Source organism: Zootermopsis nevadensis, unplaced genomic scaffold (genome assembly GCF_977971745.1).
Source record: "Zootermopsis nevadensis isolate Lab colony 2312 unplaced genomic scaffold, Znev_1.0 Znev_ptg000007l, whole genome shotgun sequence".
Classification (NCBI taxonomy): domain Eukaryota; kingdom Metazoa; phylum Arthropoda; class Insecta; order Blattodea; family Termopsidae; genus Zootermopsis; species Zootermopsis nevadensis.
This window is the reverse complement of record NW_028259139.1, coordinates 6,434,694-6,455,980: the sequence shown is the minus strand read 5'-3', so window position 1 is coordinate 6,455,980 and position 21,287 is coordinate 6,434,694. Positions and strand designations below refer to the sequence as shown.

At 34.0% G+C, this 21,287-nt stretch overlaps 1 protein-coding gene across 1 annotated transcript in view; it reads right to left on the bottom strand.

Moving 5' to 3' along the window:
• Dnah3 (dynein heavy chain 3, axonemal) overlaps positions 1 to 20,494 on the bottom strand; it is a 55,654-nt gene extending 35,160 nt beyond the window's left edge. The window contains exons 1-27 of the mRNA XM_087344130.1: positions 20,073 to 20,494; positions 19,451 to 19,687; positions 19,006 to 19,130; positions 18,085 to 18,214; positions 17,351 to 17,442; positions 16,635 to 16,904; positions 16,260 to 16,388; positions 15,864 to 16,059; positions 14,721 to 14,928; positions 13,857 to 14,071; positions 13,214 to 13,404; positions 12,074 to 12,258; positions 11,352 to 11,496; positions 10,847 to 10,985; positions 10,391 to 10,535; positions 9,412 to 9,623; positions 8,878 to 9,077; positions 8,247 to 8,424; positions 6,795 to 7,057; positions 5,859 to 6,060; positions 5,377 to 5,580; positions 4,434 to 4,548; positions 3,299 to 3,497; positions 2,006 to 2,174; positions 1,518 to 1,711; positions 1,056 to 1,184; positions 596 to 797 (exon numbers count right to left, since the gene is read on the bottom strand). Of these exons, the coding sequence (XP_087200256.1) occupies positions 596 to 797; positions 1,056 to 1,184; positions 1,518 to 1,711; positions 2,006 to 2,174; positions 3,299 to 3,497; positions 4,434 to 4,548; positions 5,377 to 5,580; positions 5,859 to 6,060; positions 6,795 to 7,057; positions 8,247 to 8,424; positions 8,878 to 9,077; positions 9,412 to 9,623; positions 10,391 to 10,535; positions 10,847 to 10,985; positions 11,352 to 11,496; positions 12,074 to 12,258; positions 13,214 to 13,404; positions 13,857 to 14,071; positions 14,721 to 14,928; positions 15,864 to 16,059; positions 16,260 to 16,388; positions 16,635 to 16,904; positions 17,351 to 17,442; positions 18,085 to 18,214; positions 19,006 to 19,130; positions 19,451 to 19,687; positions 20,073 to 20,231 (4,833 nt within the window). The 5' untranslated portion in view covers positions 20,232 to 20,494. The remainder of the gene's footprint in view (positions 1 to 595; positions 798 to 1,055; positions 1,185 to 1,517; positions 1,712 to 2,005; positions 2,175 to 3,298; positions 3,498 to 4,433; positions 4,549 to 5,376; positions 5,581 to 5,858; positions 6,061 to 6,794; positions 7,058 to 8,246; positions 8,425 to 8,877; positions 9,078 to 9,411; positions 9,624 to 10,390; positions 10,536 to 10,846; positions 10,986 to 11,351; positions 11,497 to 12,073; positions 12,259 to 13,213; positions 13,405 to 13,856; positions 14,072 to 14,720; positions 14,929 to 15,863; positions 16,060 to 16,259; positions 16,389 to 16,634; positions 16,905 to 17,350; positions 17,443 to 18,084; positions 18,215 to 19,005; positions 19,131 to 19,450; positions 19,688 to 20,072) is intronic.
• Between the last annotated feature and the right edge of the window lie 793 nt (positions 20,495 to 21,287).

Genomic DNA, 21,287 nt, shown 5'->3' with positions numbered 1-21,287 from the left:
AAAATAATATTGTGTACAGTTGTAATACAAGAGTCTCAAACTTCTCCTAGATCCTTGTAACACATAGATATGACATACTCTTACTCCCCTTTCATTCACATTTCTTAAACCATCAAACCCACAGGTAAACAAATTATTTCTCAAGTACTCTTTTCTTTAAAAAAAACATCTTTGTGGATGAGTGTAGACAGTTAACAATGCACCATCACAAGCCCTTCCCAACAGACTTTTGTATCATTACAGTCCTTAACAGATTATATAAGTCATATTCTGTACTGTTCTCTCCAAAATTAAAGATTTTGTCTCTTATATATGCTATGCCAAGACATAAAAAAGTAATGTAAAAAAGAAGGAAAATATACAGGGGAAGACAGAGGGAAGCAGAAAGGAAGAAAGAAAATTATGAATGAAGAAGAAAGGAGAAGAAAGAAACTGTTGTGTTGAATTGTCATAGTGAATTTAGCATGAAAATAATAAACTGTTATACTATGATTCACAAACACAGGGGACAGAAAAATGTTCCACAAAGCATAGAAGCTTACATTTCAAATTATATTTACACTTAAACATGCTGGAAGTATTCAATTATTCAAACCTGTGGCAGGAACTTTGGCAAGTTAATATCAACAATAGCCCGAAGAACAAGCATAGATTCATCCTGGTTCTTGTACTTTAGCCTGAGATTGCCAGCAGCAGTGAGCACTGTTTTGACAGCTCGCATCCCATAATCATAATGATTCTGCAAAGACAACTGTTCTGAGCACAGCTTGTATGTCTGTACAATCTTCTCTGCAAGACTGAAAATGTAATTAAATAATCAGGAAGATTATAAAAGTTATGAAAATAAAACATTAAAAAATCAAGGTACAATTCTAAAATGTACTCAGCAGATTGGAAGCACTAATTAATTAGAATACATGTCACAATAGTATACTGGCATACCATTAAACCTGGAGTAAAGTCCAGCTGACAAACCCAGGTATGGGGGTTATGATCTCCTAGTCCCATACAATAAATGTTAATGTAGTAAAATCTTTTGAAATATTAACCAGTACCTTTTAGCATTCATAAATCCCTTGGAGTACAGAGTAATTTCGCTGATCATTGTAAAATCAGGTACCATCATAGCTACAGTCCTGAATAACACCTTTAAATTGTCTGGCATTTCTTGTCGACCTGCATATCTGAAGAAAAAAATGCTGTTACTTTATTCAGTTGTGTAGTACAAATATAAATAATTTCACCTGCTTACACACAAAATATCAGTTTCATTATAAATTGTATTTCAACATTACTTGTGAGGTATGAAAAACTGAAATATAAATTTGATATAGTTTTCAATTTGATGAATTTATTAATGATTACAAAGAATGGAACTAGTTTTGATATCTCATAATTTTTCTACACTTCATAATATTTTCCAGAAATGAATGATGGAAATTCAGTTATTGTTTTTATCTTAACATAAAACTTCATTCAAATGAGGAGTTGAACGTGCAGATAATGAAGTCCAGTACCCTGGATTTATCGTAATGAAGACTGAGCAGGTCCTGTCAAGAGATATCTCTGTTCCTTCGAAGAGAAACCTTTCCAAGTTCTGGCCAACTGCAATCTGGATAGTCAGTATCTGTTGAGCCACTACTGATAGGACTTCCAAATCAATACGGTTAAATTCATCAAAGCAAGCCCAAGCTCCAGACTGTGCTAAGCCCTGTAAACATACCAGTATCCTATACATCACACAAGAGTAAGATTTACATGGTAATCTAAATGTTTGTGTCAATGATTGATAGGAATATTATGTTAGACACCTTCCACTATCCATGGTACCTTTGATAATCATGGCATTTCAGAAGTACAAACTTAGCTCTCAGTCTGGAGAAAGTTGAGAACCTGAGACATAATTGCCAACTTTTTCAAAATACACATGCCAAGTATACACAGCTGGAAATCCATTAATTCTTCTTCACTGGTAGAAGTATACTTTATTGATAGGATCATGTACCTTGAAAAATTTTCCCATGGCTCTGTAGTCCAATCCATCTGAGCAGTTGAACACAACACACTGCTTTGCTACAGCTTTAGCTAAATCCTTAGTAGTTTCTGTTTTTCCTGTTCCTGAAGGACCATCAGCTGCTCCTCCCAGATGTAAATGTAAAGCACCCATTAGTGTTCTGTAGAAACAAGACAGATATATTGACTTTGAAACTTTCATGGTGACTGCACGTAATAAAATCCTCTTGGGCAACCAGACGTATCAGTTCCAAACAGGAGCATCTGGCACGGATTGTTACCAAAGAGGATTTTATTGTGACAAATATTCTTAAGTTTGAATATGAACTATTAATTACAAGACAGGCTTCAAAATTAATCTGTCTCCATGGAGTAGGCTACATCAACTGCTGAGGCTGTGTAACACTGAATTAAATATGGCAGAATTATTGATTATAAGTTAACAGTTAACAGGGGTTTTTGGAAGAAGTGGTTGTAGTCTATTTTAAAGTATGGTATCCTGTCAATCGACTGGAGTATCTGAGGAAATCAAATCTAAAACTTCTTGACGATGGTGAAGAGTCAATTGAATAAAAATTTACTTGGATATTATCCATCGTCTAGTAATAAAACGTAAAAAACGTAAAACGACGTTTCGGAGATGGGGCTCTATCTCCGTCTTCAGGTTCCTACTCAGTTGGGCCCACTAGATAGAGCTAATCCCTATCTCCGGACTTTTTTTTTTGTCCGGAGATAGGGATTAGCTCTATCTAGTGGGCCCAACTGAGTAGGAACCTGAAGACGGAGATAGAGCCCCATCTCCGAAACGTCGTTTTACGTTTTTTACGTTTTATTACTAGACGATGGATAATATCCAAGTAAATTTTTATCCAATTGATCTGAGGAAATAATGAAAAATTTTCATGATAGCCTGTTTCCAGCAAAAGCAATATACCATAAAGACTCTAAACATATTTACTGTCACATTCTCATTGACAAAGATCACATTATGGACACAGTATTTTATGCCCCTTTTCCCTGATCAGGTTGTTCCCTATTCTGATATAAAATATGACAGACAAAATTAACATTAGGAATCTGATAGCTTACAGAAAACTAAATTCATCATCTAGTTATATTTTCTGTTTTGTATTTGGCTAATTTCCACAATTTCTTTGTCTTAAGCTAAAGAAATCAAAATTAAATGTCGTATTACTAAAGTCAGACATAATAAATGCAAGACAATAGAAAAATAAAATGAAAGTCAAGATACAAAAATATACAAACTTTTACTTATATCAATTACCTATAGCATCTGTCAGTTAATGGTGTAATAACAAGACGTGAGGTATTGCCAAGATATTCGAAACCATAGAGAATATCTGTGGTGATCACTGATACCACAACATGCCCCTCAACCCAATAGTAACGAAGTTGACTGATCCAGTTGAAATCCTGTGATGAAGATATCTTCAAATCGCACAGTGTTTGAACCACATCTCGAGCTGAAATTGTTGAAACAGTACAAATAAATGTCATAAAATTTAAGTGTGTGACTTGATTCAGTTACCTCAGAAAAAATAAGACTACTACCACTGTCATTTCTCAGTGAATGAAGCTTTTTATAAGGCATTCAAATTACTAATTTTTGTTTAATTTTATCTGTTAAGAGTCAGATGTTCAATATGTATTACACTGATTAAGCTCATTACACAGATAAATAGTGGGCCATTTCAAATTTGTTTATAAGCATTTAGAAACCAGGACAATCAACCACAGTTTGCAAAATATGCAGCATCACTCAAGTAATAAAGTTTTTTCTAATGCCAGGGGGAGACAGTGCTCTTTTATATGACTGTCCAAAGTGCCAAAAATACTATAGAGCTCACTGTGTAGTCTATCAGATAAGTGAACAAGTGTCAGTGGTACACAGTTTTACATTAGATTGTAGTTAATAACCATCTGATTTCACAATAAAACTGCATAGTTTTAGAATCGACTGCTACATTTTCTCTGGTGTGTTTTGTTCAGATAGACTGTAATATGTATAATGGTGTAATTTTTTTCCCCAAAAATACTTAAAATAGGATAGTAACATATTTATGTGGTTAAATAGTACTATGAGGTCTCAGGGGAAAAAACCCAGAAATTTCAAGGAGACAACATATAAATTGAGAGAAATCCCCTGGAATTCTTAGCACAGCCGCAAGACAATGGCTTGTTGCTACAGGGCTAAATATTTGGTTCTACTGAACATAGTTTTCAGATTTGCGCTTCTCTTAAAAAATAATTATTACTATTAAACATGGATTTACTACTTCTCAAACTGTGAAAATCACACTATCATATGAAATTTCTGTCAAGGTAACTGAACAGTGAATATTATGTGCTACATTAAAGAGTTCTGGGAGAGATAATAAATTTTATGAGTAAATCTGTACCATGTACATCTGTGACAATGAGTGCACCAATTGTGATGCGAGCCCCAGAAGTCAGGTCACCTCTCACCAATTCCACTAGTTCATCTATTTGATTGTTGGATTTGGCAAGGTATTCCTGTAAAAAAAAATTACATTCTGAATGTCCTTGTTATTCAGGCCGCACCTACAATTTTTGTAGGACCACGTTATTATTTATTTAGTGTTCTGTCTGACGACAGGTCCATATGAACAGGATCCTTCCATCCTTTTCTCGGACTGGGACCTGATCATATACGTTCTTGGCAGATGATCCAGAAGTGGTTTGCCATTGCCTTCTTCTGTGTGTGACTGGAGTAATTGTTGGGATGCCACGGAGAAACCAGGGAAGCCCCCGGAGGAAAACTCTGTGTTGCCTAGACCACGGCCTTGCCCAACACAAGTCATAAATTCGGGCACCGCCGGGAATCGAACCCAAGACCCCAGGATTAAGTTAAGTTTCACCAATCTGCATAAATAAAGATAAGTAAAAACTATCTACAAATAAGTAACGACACCTCTGATTTAATTTCAGGGAATGACATGAAAAACCAATGCAGAAAAAACATATTTTATGACAGGCAAGTTTCGCTCTGTGAATAACAGTTTTCACAGGCAGAGGACTAACAAATCCCCACCATAAAAGTCAAGTATATTATAAATGTTACAGAGGAAGAGCTAGATGTAGTTGGGGGGACAATATTAAAATGGATCTTAGGAAATATAACATTAATATTGCATGACTGAAGAGTACATATTATTTGTAGTGAGGATTTAATCGTATTAATTGCAAATTTAATTAAAATTGCACAAAATATTTTGCATACAAGAATTTTCCAAGACTGACATCGAAATTTCAATGTTAGAAGTTTACGTTAAACAAACTAGAAATGCTTTAATAGTCATAATCTAAATTTAACTGACTTACAGGCAATTTCATATTCTTCATTGCTTCTGTGACCTCAGCAGTCCAGTTTATGCAATTTCCACATAGGACTACCTGCCCAGGCCAGTTCAGTACCCACTTTCTGTATGTCGATGAAAAGTAATCTTTTACTGACATCATGCAAGAGTCTTTTATAGACTGCACCATCTGTTGCTCCACCTGGGACAACCACTTTTCAACCATACCCTGCAATCAGTCAGTGCTACACAGACACTAAATCATTTAGGAAATCAATATCGATCCATATTTTATTATTGCTGGTCCATGGAGATTATATACATTTTTCCTAAAGTATTAGAACAAATTACCATTACTGATCAGATTAGTTAAAGTGATAATGTTGATAGCTCACATTTAGGAAGCACTGATTTTAAACTTAAAAAATTGTTACAAAATGTTTATTAAGTTACCATACTTATATAAACTTGTTGTTATATATATGGCAAGGAGGTCTCTGTATGTACCTTTGCATCAGCAGGAATAATCTGTCCACTCAGTGGCACAATTTCATTCTCTGCTGAGATAATTCCTGTTATAACTTCCTCTTTAGTAAACTGCAGAAGGTTGATACCTTCAAAGCATTTCTTTATATATGGTTGCACATGCAAGGGTTCCTTTGTCTCAGACAGGATTTCCAGGAGCTCATCATTAGACAGAAAGAAGAATCTATAACAGAATTCAGAAATATGAATTTGTTGTATTTTATACTTAACATCAATCATAAAATGTAACTTCTATAAACAATATTAATACTGTACCATTATACAGTTAACTAAAATATTCTTAGTTAATTTAGTAACACTTTTCCAGCTATATAGGTTATTCAGTTGGAGTCTGATAATAAATGTTAAAGTATGTGGAAAAAACTGGCCATAGCCACATCTACAATTGATGCAATATTTAACTGAATAATTATACATTATAATACAATGATCTATATTCATAAATGTTCATTTAATTGAATTTCTGATTTTACTAAATTATGAAAGAATATTAAGAAGTTATACTTTTAGTTATTGATATCATTAAAAGCAGTTATTAGCATCATATTTAAAGGCTCTTTAGAAATAATAATTCAATTGTATTTTCAAACCTAATTTGCAGTAAGAAGGACATGATAGCGAGTTTCAAATATAACAATGTTCCTCATGCATCCTGTGCATGGATCTAATTTGACTACAAACGTAACATAGTTACTAAACGAAGACTGTTGTTTAAATTGTACAATTAAAAGTACCACAGTCCTTGTCACTTGCACCAAACTAGTTCTGAATACAATGCAACATACAGTCACTATTTAGAATACTATAAGAGTAACCACTTATGGTTTGAATGCAGTACCACTTTACCCCTTACATTTATGCTACTGAACATAAAGCTAAAGAAATTTTGCAACATACCGTGGGAACAACAATCTCTTTTTCTCCAAGTAATCATCAAGTCCCTTCCGAATTTCATCAAGCAAAGTATTGTTTTCCCTCAGCAAGAAAAGCATGTTTTCATAATCAGTTGCAATGAGAACACGCTTATCTGCCTTTGTGTTAAGCATGATTTCTCTCCAGGTCTTGTCCACTTCACGGAACTTTCTTGACCCTTCTGGCATCTGGCGCATCATATCTTCAGATCCAAAGATCGGTTCCAAGTACAGCCATGCAGCTTGACACTGGAAAGAATTTTGTAATAACATATATCGCATATTCTTTTATGCTGCTTAATGTAAACAGTAAAATATTGAAGACATGTACAAAATACCTGTGGGAAAGATCTTTCCCTATGAATAAACAAAGAAAGGTCAAAACCCAAGTATTGGGGAACTCATAAGTTAATCGCTGTAATACAGAACTCTAATACTTCTCTCTACACATAAGTAACCAAATGTATACTGCCATTTATGTTTTATACTACTGGTAATATTATGATACAACATTAATTGCAAGAATAAGTGAAAAATAGCTGACTCTATTTTTAAATGGGTTAAGATATTAATTAAAATCAGTAACAGAGGTCATCATATAATTAAAATGCAACGCAAAGTACATTTACTTATTTATTCAAGTATCCTTAATGGCATAGACTGCTCCACTAGAGCTGAGTTTCCTTTGACTCAACTGATTAAAAAAATGACATAAACTCCACAGTGACCTTCATCAAGGCTGACTCAATAATCCAAAAGTTATTAGGATGTATGCACATGGATAATAATCCTTACTTTATTAGCAGAATACAGGAACCAAGCTAAAACAACATAATCTTCAAAGTCCAACCACTTTTATTCACAACCAAGTTTAACTATGTAACATATACATTTGGATTCAGTGAGAATCATCACCAGTGTTGCAATATTCCCTATTCTGTTTACTGGCGGTTAAACTTTGTACTTTAAAGTATATGTTGTACTATATGGCTAGACAGAATGAAAGGTATTGAGCTAAACAGTTTGTCAGTTATTAACATGGCTGTATATTTAAATTTTACTACAGATCAAAAATTCAAATATATCTGAAAAAATATAATGTAAAATTATAACAGCTTCAGTATTACTATGGTTCTGAGAATAACTTACCTTCTGTTATTAAACAGATATATATAAGTAAGATTTGAGGTTTTCACAGCGGTGAGTATGAAGATTTCCGTCATCTGGGTTGTTGCACTGTGTAGTCTGGTCGATGTTAACCAACGTTTCATCGCCCTGATGACGGAGGCAGTATGACCTCTGAAACGTTGGTTAACATCGACCAGACTACATAGCGCAACAACCCAGAAGACAGAAATCTTCAGATATATATAATTTTATTTTATAAACTATTATTCATCTACTGCCTCATTTTAATGACAGAATCCATTAAAATTACCTGTAACCAAGCATCTAGTATATCTTGCATAGATATAAGTTTTGACTCCCATGCCTGCATTTTAGCTTCGAAAGCCTTAACATATGGTGAACCACGCATTGTCTGTGCCTTAAGAATATTATCATCTAGCATCACTTGTATGTCATCCACTGCTGAGAGAATGTCTACACCCAAATCTCTGGAAAGAAACAAGAGTCACAGCAACAAGTTATTGGCTATTTCACTTTTTTCTTTACTCCAACTTCTTACACTTTGGATGAAGGAATGTGTTTGCATAAAGTATGATAATAACAATAAAATATCACTTCCCAGAAAGACAAATTAATCTGATTTTTTGCAAATTATTCTCTAATTATAATGGTCAGTATCCAGCAGATCCAGGCCAAATAACAAATTCAAAATGGTGACAGATCATTGAAAGCCAGGTCAGTTATAACTAATTCCTACTATAGTGCTGATAGATAGTGATGACAAAGGTGACTATTAATACAGATTACTGCCAATTTCTAACATACAAACAGAATATGACCAAATATCCAAACAGACTGTAACATGTCTCATGCCAGAATTCCTCTTTAACTTCAGAACAGCTTAACAAAAACACAGAAAACTCTGAAGCTTAGTAAATTACTTGTAAGGCACTAGATCAAACTCAACATCATCCCATTCTTGTTTCATGTTATGAAGGTTGTGTTCCAAAGCAAACTCTTTACTGGCTGCTACTGCAATTCCTTCCAGTTTTGCAACATGTTGCAAAAGTCCAACATCAATCATTTCTGATAGGGATGACTCCATGGTAGGTTTCAATTCAATCCCCACCACTTTACTCATCTAAAAGACAAACAAATTGAGGTAAAGTAATTCTATGCAAAGTTATATACATTTCCCATACTACGAATGAGATTCATTGCTAAATAAAACAAGCACTTTCTGGTCTCGATATGTTTTCTTTCTTTATTTAAATTATTTTCAGCATTCTGCTTACTATAATATCTAAGTTATAATCAACACAAAGAAAGCAATTTTTTTTCTAAATTAAACTCAGCAGGAATACTATATGTTGCAATAAATAGAATCAACTTTAAACAATTAATGACTAAGCAGAAAATTTATCTGTAATCATATCCATTTTCTAGTAGCAATATTATAAAAATCAGTAAATTACCTGTTGCCAGTGTCTTTCTCGAAGACCCTTATTGCAGATTACCTGTAAAAGTGGCACATATTGGCGAAACTTCTCCACTTTTGCACGAACCATATCAGAAATTCGCTTTGCCCCAGGAATATCATACAGAATTTTAGCTAATTTATGCAATGTGTGCCACATATTATCCACTTCATCTTTAACCTCATCTGCATTCAAAATCAAGAATGAACCTAAAAATAAATAAATATCTTTCTTAAGATGCAAGAAGTTTGCTCTTCAGCTATAGTATTTGGATGATTATTAAACATGGTACATGTTATACAAAGCTAGTATGAGTAATATAAAAATAATGCACATAAACTTTTAGTGCTTTAGGTTAGGTAGAGTTTCATACAAATGAATGCAAAATCTCGAGTAAATCTGGCTTCATTGCACATAAATATAATGCAGACTAAATTAAAATGTCTAGTAAAGACATTATCCCTCAGTTAGACAGAACATAGTTATAACTAACCATGATAAATTGTTTGATAGATGTAATATTTGGGACAGTGCTAAAAAAATTTATATTTACATAAACTTATAAAATGAAATTAGTAAATCAGAGTGTTTAACATCTGAACTGTTTTCACAGTTTGCTGACAAAGTAAGGACAGTAAGGAATAATGATTCAAAGCTAAAATAACAGAATATTTATCTATGATGAAGAATTTAAGTACAATAATTTTATAATTAATGTCTCTTTTGAGAATCTGTTATACACATGAGCACACATAAGTGTGAGTGAAAACTCATGTGAGAAAGTAAGCTTATATTATCCCTAACCAAATTAATTTCACAACAATTAAATGAAATACCTTGTTATCATATTATTATAACATAAATCTTTGGGATTAATACTGGAAGTTAAAGTCTTGCTGGGTGGTAAAAATACTTATGTAACATTCACAATTGAATACTACACTGATTTTTACATACTTTACAAAATTGTACTTACCATAATACCATTTGTCATAATTAATATGAAAACTATATACAGCATGCCATAATTCATCCAAAGGTTCTGCAATGCTTAACATGGCTTGAAGAACTAAGAACGGTGAAAGATCAAAATCTAACAACTGCTCTTCTTCATTGACAGCCTGAAAATATACAAATTCACATATGAATAGTTACAATAATTTAAATTTAAGAAATGTCAGTTGTTAATAGATTCCAAATGCAGAGACCCACTGATGAACAAAGTAAAAATGAAGAGTTGTGAGAAATACCAACATTACAAGAATCCCCTGTCTGGTACTATGTACTCAAACATAAAGGAAGATCTACTGTAATGAATGAACTTAGGGGAACATACATACATAGATCCTATAATACATGCAAATACTCTCTGAAATATGACATAGTTATGAGCTGAAACGAAATAAGGTTATAATTAACAAAATTTATTTACCTGTGCTTCATTCTTATCTTTGTTCAGGACTTGCATTATCTGTTCTATAGTCTGAACATTCTCTTCCATTTCTTCCATTGTCAAAATTGGTGGATCTTTCTTCTTGAAAAGCTCAAGTTCCTTCTGATGCAACAAAAACCTGTTTCCAGAAAAAAGAAAGCCTGTGGCATACATCTACAAGGACTAATATTATTGATGTGTGGTATTTTTCAAACTAATAATATAACAAAATAAAAACATACTTATTGCCACACAAACAATGGACCTTGTAATTATCAGTAAAGTGACAAAGTGTACTTCAGTAATATGCTTCATTCTATGTTTAAACCATTAAATCTTCATACTAGATTTGCAGTGAACCACCTGCTTAATAAAAATGTTTATTTCTATAGAAGTTACTGTCCATTAGAGTAAAAGGGCTAAGCACTTATCTCTGTGACTCATAGGTTGTTCCCAATCCATGCCATAAAGTTTAATGTATAAAGTTATAATAAGTATTACGTACTTGGCTTCAAAGTCAGTTCGTTTTGATCTTAAAATTCCTTCCACAATGTCTCTACGATGTGACAGACGTGTTTGACTCAGTTCCAATACGGCTTCCATATCTTTGGGCCACAAGAAAGTCCGTGAGTTCAGATGTATATCTTCCTCTGCAAATTGGCAATATTGTAACAAAATTGTACAATATTTTACAGTGACACAATTTAGTCAAGTGTGTATAAAACTAGTTACTTTTGATTGTCAACAGTGGGTCTCAGGAAGGGATATCAATTATAAGGCTTTCACATTCCCATCATTAATCTTGAAGATTATTAGAACACTTCATACACATTGTACCATGAATGCTGATGTAGAAAAAATGCAGTGATTGCTTATGGGGACAGTGGTGAGCTCATCAATGTAGCAGATAATGATCTGAATTTCTCCAAAATATCATCATAGGTAGCATAACCTAATGTTTCCTGTACATGACAATCTTCCATGTAGAAGTCAATTTTTCCACTGAAAGCCACAAAGTTCTGGAATAATTACTCAAAAGGAAACATGATGATGGAAGAATTTTCTGTATGACAGGACTTTGTGCACCATGAGTTTATTCTTGAGAATTACGAGGTATAAAAGCAAATGTCCTGGCACACTGAATGGTAATCTGGCAGCAGTAATTCAGCTATGACACTTTGCCATCCACTGTATTCTTCAAGTCTTAGAACATGCAATGTCTCTTACGTGACAGCAAAGCATGATCCATGAGAAACAAAACATTTTTGGCAGCAGTCCGAATCTTTTCCCTCAGGTTATACATGGTCACATCTCGGCATTCATTGAGATAATTCTGCAGTTCAACAAGCTCCGCTGTTGTTTCGGGAAGTTCACTGGCTCGGTTTGACATCTTATCAAAAATGTTACAAATCCTGCAGCAACAACAACTCATTTTAAGTAAATGAAATTTTTTGTCTAGTTTTAATGCTAAAATTCATGCCTTGGCAACCATATTTTGACCAATGGGCTATGAACAAATAAAGGACATGTCAGAGTCATGGGTATATTTGATGTTTCACTATGCTTATGAGTCAGGAGAGTTATTAGGTTAAGGACTATTGCTGATACATGGAATGGAGACATATTCATTGATGTAAAAACAAAGAAAATTAAATACATACAGCAAAATTTATCATTTTTAGTAACTTGTTACTTTTAGATTAATTGTTGGCAATGTTTCTACACAATGAAGACTGTATTTCCAATACATAACAACATTATGGTGTTGATATCAAAGTATGCACACAATTACTTGTGCAAATTTAAAAGCAGATTGTTATTTTACATAAACATATAAGAATTACATACTAAAACACAACATACTTATTCTAATGGCAAAAGGCACATAACCTGTAAGATGAGGTAGGATGGTCACAACAAAATGTTCAGAATGAAGGCTGCTACATGTGTACCAACTGTAATAAAAATGTGTCAAAAGATAGTGTACCACTTAAAATTCGGCCCAATAACAATCACGTACTATGGTACAAAAACAAAATCAGAAGCAGGTCCACCTCTGCATAATAGACTCTTCTGTCCTCCCCGATGATACTTGAGTCAAAGTCACTCTGTTCACAAAGGCCACTGCTCATGCCAGTTATACAAAAGCCATGCAGGTGTGAACATGTGTTCATTCTTAGACATGACTTTGCATTGAAAATTTTTGCTGCTGTTTTTGAAGCACTTAGCAAAGAATATACTGACAAATTGAGGCCCACATAATTCAAAGCTGCAAAAACTAGAAGATACTCTGATTGAAACAAAATATGACACTGGTCAAAATCTTAAAGTATGATGATAGAAGAAGTAGTGCCAAAATGTACTTACTCCCTGTTATGTGTTCTATTGTTTTCAACATGGTAATTAACAATGTGTGTTCTCAAGTCATCCACCATTTTCCAAAGAGTGTCATTTAGTTCATTACAGTCAAGACACATGAAGTTAAGGGGAACTAAACGTCTCAGAAAACAGATCTCATCTCGCAGTTCTTCATACTTTTCAATTCTTCTGGTGAAATCCTGGAAGTATAAGAATTAGAACAACTTTTTTTTAAAGTTTTATTATAAAATGAGTACTTAGCATGTAAATTTCCTACTCTGCTTTCCTTGTTTGCATCAGCTCTCATAAGTTCTTCACAATTCTTTATCAACACAATGATTGTCCTTATGATGGAGGCAGCAAGTGCTTCCAAAATGTCAGTAAAACTCTTCCAGACTACAAAAAACCTGACAAAATACCAAGGTGTAGTATTACTGCCTTATATTAAAAAAAACACTTATTCCTGACAAAATCTGTTTAGACTTTCCCCATTACAATTCTAATACCTTAATTTATAAATATGTAAACTATCAGAAACAGAAGATGTAGTTCCACTGGCTTATCACACATTCAACACACCAAAATACAATCATAGATAAGATGTAGTCAAATAGAAGATTTCATTAAGATGAAGTTGTTTAATTTCATGTACCTTTAGCAATGGAAAGGGATGAGTTTTCATAAAATTAATCATGGCAGTTTCAGCATCACCATTCAGAATTTTAAGGTAAGCTTCGTAGATCTTAAGGTATGAACATGGTCCTATGAGGTTAGCATCAAAACTTGCCAATGCTTCCATTGTGATATTATGTACTTCTTCTTCGTGTACACCGACAGCATGGAGATAGAAATTCGAGGTGTCCATTTCTAAAAATAAGCAACATTAAATTTATTTAATGTCATTAAACTGAAGGTATATCGATTACTTTTAATCCCTATTAAATATTGCTGTGCTTCTTCAGGTTAAAAAGGTATAGAACTTTAATTTCAGTGGACTGGCTATCCTGACACAAATTTCAAAGTTTTCCTCAATACCTCCAGGCAAAAGCTGGGACATTGTATTAACTCTTTGACTGCTAACTATTTTATTAGCTCATCAACTCCTTTAAGTTGGGAGAAATGTACATATACTTCCAAATGTCTGTCAAGAGATGTGAAAGTATAGTTTATTACTGATCATACAGATATCATAAAAAAACTGTGTAAGTTACAGACTGGTATATTCTAGACCATGCAATGTGTTATGATTAGAAAGAGCCACATTTCCCTTGCTTCATCATTCATAATCACTGATCTCACCATCCTGATGTTTATACTCCATTGCCTGCATTGGTATTCTACATGCAATTTTCTATGTATGTGTTGAAGATAATCTTTGGAAAACTTAAATACAGATGGCTGAACCCACACTCTCCCACCTGTTGCTCAACAATCTTCTGATTGGTTTTCACCAAAGCATCATGATAAAAGGAATCCATTATAATCAGTTATCTACCCTAGAGCATCACAGACATACCAGGAAACAGGAGACGCTCTATTCGAGGCAGTTTCTGGTTCACTTTAATTATCTTCTTAAAACAACACTGTACCAAACCTCTTACATAATAAAGGTCTGGTTCAAATTTAAGATTATTTGTCCTGACAACTGGTTTCACATATATTGTGACCAACGGTGTATTATTGAACTTGTAGTCTTCAAACTCCTCACCAAAGTCATTGCCACCCTGTCCAACATAAATAAAAATATTAACCAGATGGACACACATAAAATGTAAAATAATCAGTATAAATTAAGTTTAAGTACAATAGAATAATGTGAGCCGGAATAGCTCAGTCAGTACAGTGACTAGCTACGAGCTGGACGATTAGGGTTTGATTTTCCCTCTAACCTCTGTGTCTAAATTGGTTCTGGGACCCACCCAGCTTCCTATCAAATGGGTACCAGGGTCCTTTCCCTAGGGGTTAAGCAAGGCCGAGGCGTGATGCTGACCACTCACTCCCATCTAGTGCCAAGTTCAAGAATGAGTAGGAGCTATACTGCCTTTCCACCCAAGTGACGTATATGATGTGTAGCAGGACTGCTCTACTCTTTTACATTAGAATAATACTCAGATCATTAAATCTCATGCCACCCATTCCACAGAAATAGAGATATATATATATATATATATATAAAATTGCAATAAAGGGAATTGTCTTCTGAAAAAATAAAACCTGAATGTCACTGATAATAATTCCTAATATACTGGAAAATGCTGCAGAATAAAAATAAGTCTTACAAAAATAATGTATATCATCAATTTTTGCTTACTGTACAATGCTTGTACTTTAGCATTGATTTGATTTCAGGATGCCTCATGTACTGACATTTTGCCTACTGGTGAAATTAATTTGAAGTGTACACTCCTTGGATTTCCCAGTTACAAATATGTAAGCAAATTTAAGTTAGCCATCTAAATCTTAATTCTTTCAAACTTTTTCTCAACAATTTCAAAGTATGTGATGAAGGTAGTAATTATAATGAATTAGATGATGTTTTGCAGAAAATGTAAAAGAAATCTTAATTTCTATGGTCTGGCAAAGGGCAAGAAATCATGTGAATCAATGAGTTAAGCAGGAATCTTAGCAGTTAATGTCAGTTTACAACAAAATTACTTACTTCATACATTTTAATCAGGTTCAGAAAGTGAAACAGGGACTTCATAACCAGCTGGCGAATTTGCAGGGACATAAGTGAACGAGCACATTCAAAAAACAGTTTAATTATCTTCAGTGATGCCCCTTTCTTTACGGGTACTAGATGACGCCAGCAGTCCTTCATTCCAAGAAATACTTCTGCACATTGTGGTAACCACCTGACAGACACAATAAACATAAATTATCTCTTATATTATCAATCTACATAATGTCCAGTGACTTTTTGTTAAAACTTTAAGGTATTATTCTTGAGGTCATTGCCAGTCAGAAATACGTTAGAAATTACATCTAGGTATTCCTGATTGTAATCTCTACAGATGCCAACAATCATTTGTCGTGACTCACTCATGTTACTTACTGAGACAAAAGAACATTCCTCGACTTTCTGCAGTAATTGTCCACTGCAATCGTAAGTGTTTCAGCCTCAAAAGGGAAGGGAAACTCTTTCCTCAGCTGATCTACTGGCACAATAACCATGCTGGAATAACTAAAAATGAAAAATATTGAACCCATTACTACCAGCGGCATATAAAGAAATAAAAAGACTTAAAAACTTCCTACATATGTTAACTTTCGATAAGAAACAGAATTGTACAGCCAAATGTATAATTGGTTTAACAACATTATCTACTGATAATCATGAATTGTATTTAAATATGGTTAAAAACACGTATGTGTATTCTTATTTTATTTCTTCATAATATTGTCTCGTTTCAGAGATTAGAATACTCACTGAAGTTCCCATAAATCCCTCAGGGATAACAATATAGGATTTCCTATGAAAAGTTTATGATCTAACATTTGACTAGATATTTGAAATGGGCAATGCCATGGTACTGGAGCATGAATGACAACCGGTGAATAATCTGTAGGACATGTTTGAATGTTTAGATGTTTTCTTTCCTCAGGATCCAGTAGGATGTAATTCAGTATAGCTCTGCGAATACTCTGATTATAATCACATATAACTTCAGTTTCTATTGCATCCAATAGAGAGTGATGTCTGAAAAGAAAATATGAATAACAATAAGAATTGCATGAATTAATTCACATGTCTACACATAGATCACTTCTAAGTTGCTCAAAGAAGTTATGTTGCACAAAGCACTCTTCCTCCTGAATTATCTAAAGATTTAGAATTTTTGTACTCTATATATATAAAATGATTACCCTGTAAGCCCCAAAATTTGCATAAAAGGCTCAGTATTAAGGATAAATACTGTATCAGGAAAAGGTTGAATATTTTCAAACAAATAAAACACTAAAATTGGGAATTTGAAATTTACATGGACTTCACGAAAAAGAGATTCCTGGAATGTTTCTGTTTATAATGATTTCAAAATGTGTTTAGATCACAGGCTACTGAAATATAATGAAATTTGTCTTTCTTCCTTTACAATAAGGCCAAGTTTCTGTTACCATAAAATACAGCAAGACTGTAAGACTTACTTTTTATTCAACAAATACTTTTCAGCTATTCTCTTCTTAGCTCCACACAATAGATTCTGTGGATATGGTCCTACCAAGTTGTCCCTGATAACCTGGAAAAACAAATGAATATGTACATGATTGTTTGGTTTTCTAATGCATTAATTAAAAATGCAGTATTAATAGCAACAAATTACCCACTGAGCTAAAACAGAAATTATACAGCTAGTGAGAAAAATGATATCTTGCAATAACATACATGAATATTATTAATATAAGTTGTATTAATTAATTCATATTCTAATCATAATCAACTTTTAAAGTTATGGGACAATCCATTATATTTTTGTAATAGTAAAAAATGTATTAACTACATAAAGTGAAATGATTATTAAAAGGCAAATGACATGACAATTAAGCAAAGTAAACTTAAAAGGATGGTAACAAACTAGTAATAAGCTATTTATATGTGATATCTTGGCTCTTTATTGGAATAATTGATAAAGATGTCAAAAGTCTGATGTGTTGCGGTTAAGTACAGAACTTTGGTACTTGTGTCAAAGCGTCCATGAAACACACGGAAAAGCTGTTTCCCTTCAAAATGATCCCTTACCGCAGATATAAGACCTTTTTTATTACTTTATATTCATAATATCATAGCTGTTAACAGAATTATTTGTCACCACAAATGCCTGTTATTGCCAAATATACAAAATAAAGTATTTTGTTCCCTTCAGAGTGTTATATTTGATTACCTCTGTAAGACAGTACTCTATACGCTGAATATCTTCTTCTCTTACTGGCAGACTTTGTTCATACTCAATAGCATCTTTAAGCATTTTTAATTGGTCATCAGGATGAATTGGTTCCTCAGCTTCCCGAAGTCTGCAGAACATAAAATATCTTACTCTGTGGCTGAATGGGTTAATTTTAAACTTCTACCAGACAACATGACGGAACAACCCAGAAGACAGTCATCTTCAGACTTACCACCATGAAAACCTCAAACCCTACAAATCTTTATTTGTCTATCCATAAAAATAACTTAGAAACCAACAAAAATGATCCTGATAACATTTGATACAAACAAATTGTATTAAAAACTGTCAAGCCATTTGAATTTTCATGGCCATTTACAAAAAGGCATAAATACATTTCTCCACTTCTTGAAATATGATTGCAAATGGCATTTAACTTCGTTATTATGGTTGGCTTGGTTGCCATGGTTATCTGGGGAGGAGGAATCCCATGTGATGTATCTATCATCTCCCAGCCAGATACCCTCCCATGGAAAGGTCATTGACCCCGAGCAACTCTAACATCATTATTACCATTCACAAGATTAAGGATAACATTTTGGTGAACACACCAGAATTTTTTACTCTAGGCACACAGTACTTAACTTGTTCAGTATTATTATGGCTTGCTCCACTACTAAATGAGGAAAGAAAAGAAAAATTGAATTCAAAATTGGTATCTTCAAACTAAAATTCTTACATTATACCATGACATTAACCTCTACGATATCCTTTAATTTGTGCAACAAGTTTTTGTGACCTGTTATTATGGTATGATGCAAGCACAAAACTGTAAAGAAATCTCTGAGGATAATAAGCAAATCAGCATTAGGAATTGTTCCTTCTAGTAGTGCTTAGTAATAAACCAGAGCTACATACTTCAACTCTTCTTCATAGAGATGTTTCTTTTCCATTTCCTGTTTCTGTGCTAAATCTCTTTTCCCTTTGACTTTTTCCTTTCTTTCCCGAAACTTCTGTTGGTAATACCTTCCAGTCAGTAGATCCTATAAATTTAAACAGAAGATTTAGCTCATGCCATCATTAATCTTTGACTGTGGTGCAAGAATAAAACCATGCATCCCTTTCAGATCTTGAACACTCAACTGTATTAGTCAGGACACTATCAGGTTCTTATCATATCTTAATACTCAGGAGTTCGAAACATGCTGTTTGAAAATGTTCATAGTAACAAGAAAATGTTTATTTCATATATTATGATTAAACACCAGGGCTTAAATTGTAAAACTGCAGTAATGTAACACAATAGTAAATAGAAACATGAACTAATATTAATGTATTTATAGCTCATGAGTGTAAAACTTACACGTAGTTTGACAATTCCTTGTACTGGCACTTCTTCTGTCACCTTTGTTTTCATTTTTTCCAATTCAGCTATCATTTCTGTGGTTGGATATTTAAGTTTTCCATGTTCATCTAACATAAGTAACTTTAGTGGAAGTTGCTTTCTTACTGGGCGCAAATTTTGTATACGAAGGGACTTTGCAGGTGGAGTATAGTTGCTGCCTATAGATTCACTTGGTCTCAAAGATTCAGAGTGCTTCTGGAAAAGGAAAAATGAAAGCAAATAGATCCTGAAAATAGTTGTATCACATCATTAGTATTAAAACTTCACACATAACCTCTTTATGATGTTTAGGTTGTTCTCCTTTATAATTTGAAATGATCAGATTACAAGAAGGCTTTGACTGATATAAAAATTAAAAGAAAATAGAATTCTATCTAAGTTCACTTTGTGACAAAGTGTTGATATTTGCTCAAATACGAAAATGGTAGTGCCTATTACTGGCTGCTTTCATGTGTTACCTAGTATCACAAATCAAGCTATTTATGTGATGACAATGATATGTGATGCACTTCAGTTACAAAATGAGTATTAATTTCCTTTTCTACAAACACTGAAAGTAACGGAATTTGTCTGTGACTACCTGTAAAAGAGGTGGGTTTTCCTGTTGCTTGACAGAAGCTTCCATAAGTTCAGATGGCTTTCCATTATCATCCACAATCGATAGTGGAGGCAGCTTTGACTCCTGTCGTGACATATTTGATGCCTGGTGTGATCGTTTCTTTGATATCGCACCTCGCATTTTGTCTGTTTAGCCTATAATACAGAATATATAACATATAGACCGAGTAGGATTTGAAATTTTCACGACGCTGAGTCTAAAGATGGCTGGGGTATCGCGCTGGGTAGTCTGGTAGAAGTTCACCGTTTGAGAGGTCCTTGCTGCCTTCATAATCAGGGTGATGAGTTAGCCGCGCAACCAACCAAAATGTTAAGAGCAGAGTCCTACGCAAGCGCAAGACATCGTCCCTGCTAGGTAACACCATTCTTGCATACGAAACGCATTGCTGGAAATGGTAATCAGAGCCTTATATCTAAAACGGGAATTTGCTTACGCTAACGCGGGTTTTGTCATGGCGGAATTGTAAGCCGCGCACATGGAAAAGGATAGTTTTGGAGACTGATAATCAAGGAAGGGCCTTTGCCTAAACAGTGGGGACAGGAGTTAGAATCAGGCAAGGGTCTCGGAACCAATAGGAATGGGGAACATGCCACAACCTGGCCAGCAGTAGGGGTTAAGGTCGTGAGGGAGAGGTCCAAGAAATTTCGTCAATTTGTTCACATGGTGCAAAAACCCAAAAGACAGCTATCTTCAAAATACTGTTTATATCTTACAAACTTTATTTTCTGTCAGTACACATTCAGTGAATAGATTAAAAATGCATGCAAATTTACATGTACACACCCTTCCTACCTTAAAGGATGGCATGGAGCTTGGTCACAGGAATACATGTTTCACTCCCCCTTTTCTGAATATTACATATAGCCTACCTTATCAGCTAGACCACAAGCAATGTATCTTACCTTTGTGCAGACAGTTTGGGTGATGCAGAAAAAAGTGAAAAATTATGTTTAAATCTATCAGACTGGGTAGCGATCACAAAGGTACAAGCCAGTTGTAAACATTTTATGTTAATACCTTATTTGGCACAATTACAGAGCTTGGAAGATAAAAATGTGTCTCCTATGAAAGGGTTTTAAGGGAAAAGTTGGTCTCAGGGTAAGATGAACACTATTCAAGGGGTTCTGGGCTAATTCCCAATAAGCTCTATATGCAGATATTTATGCTCTCCCTGCT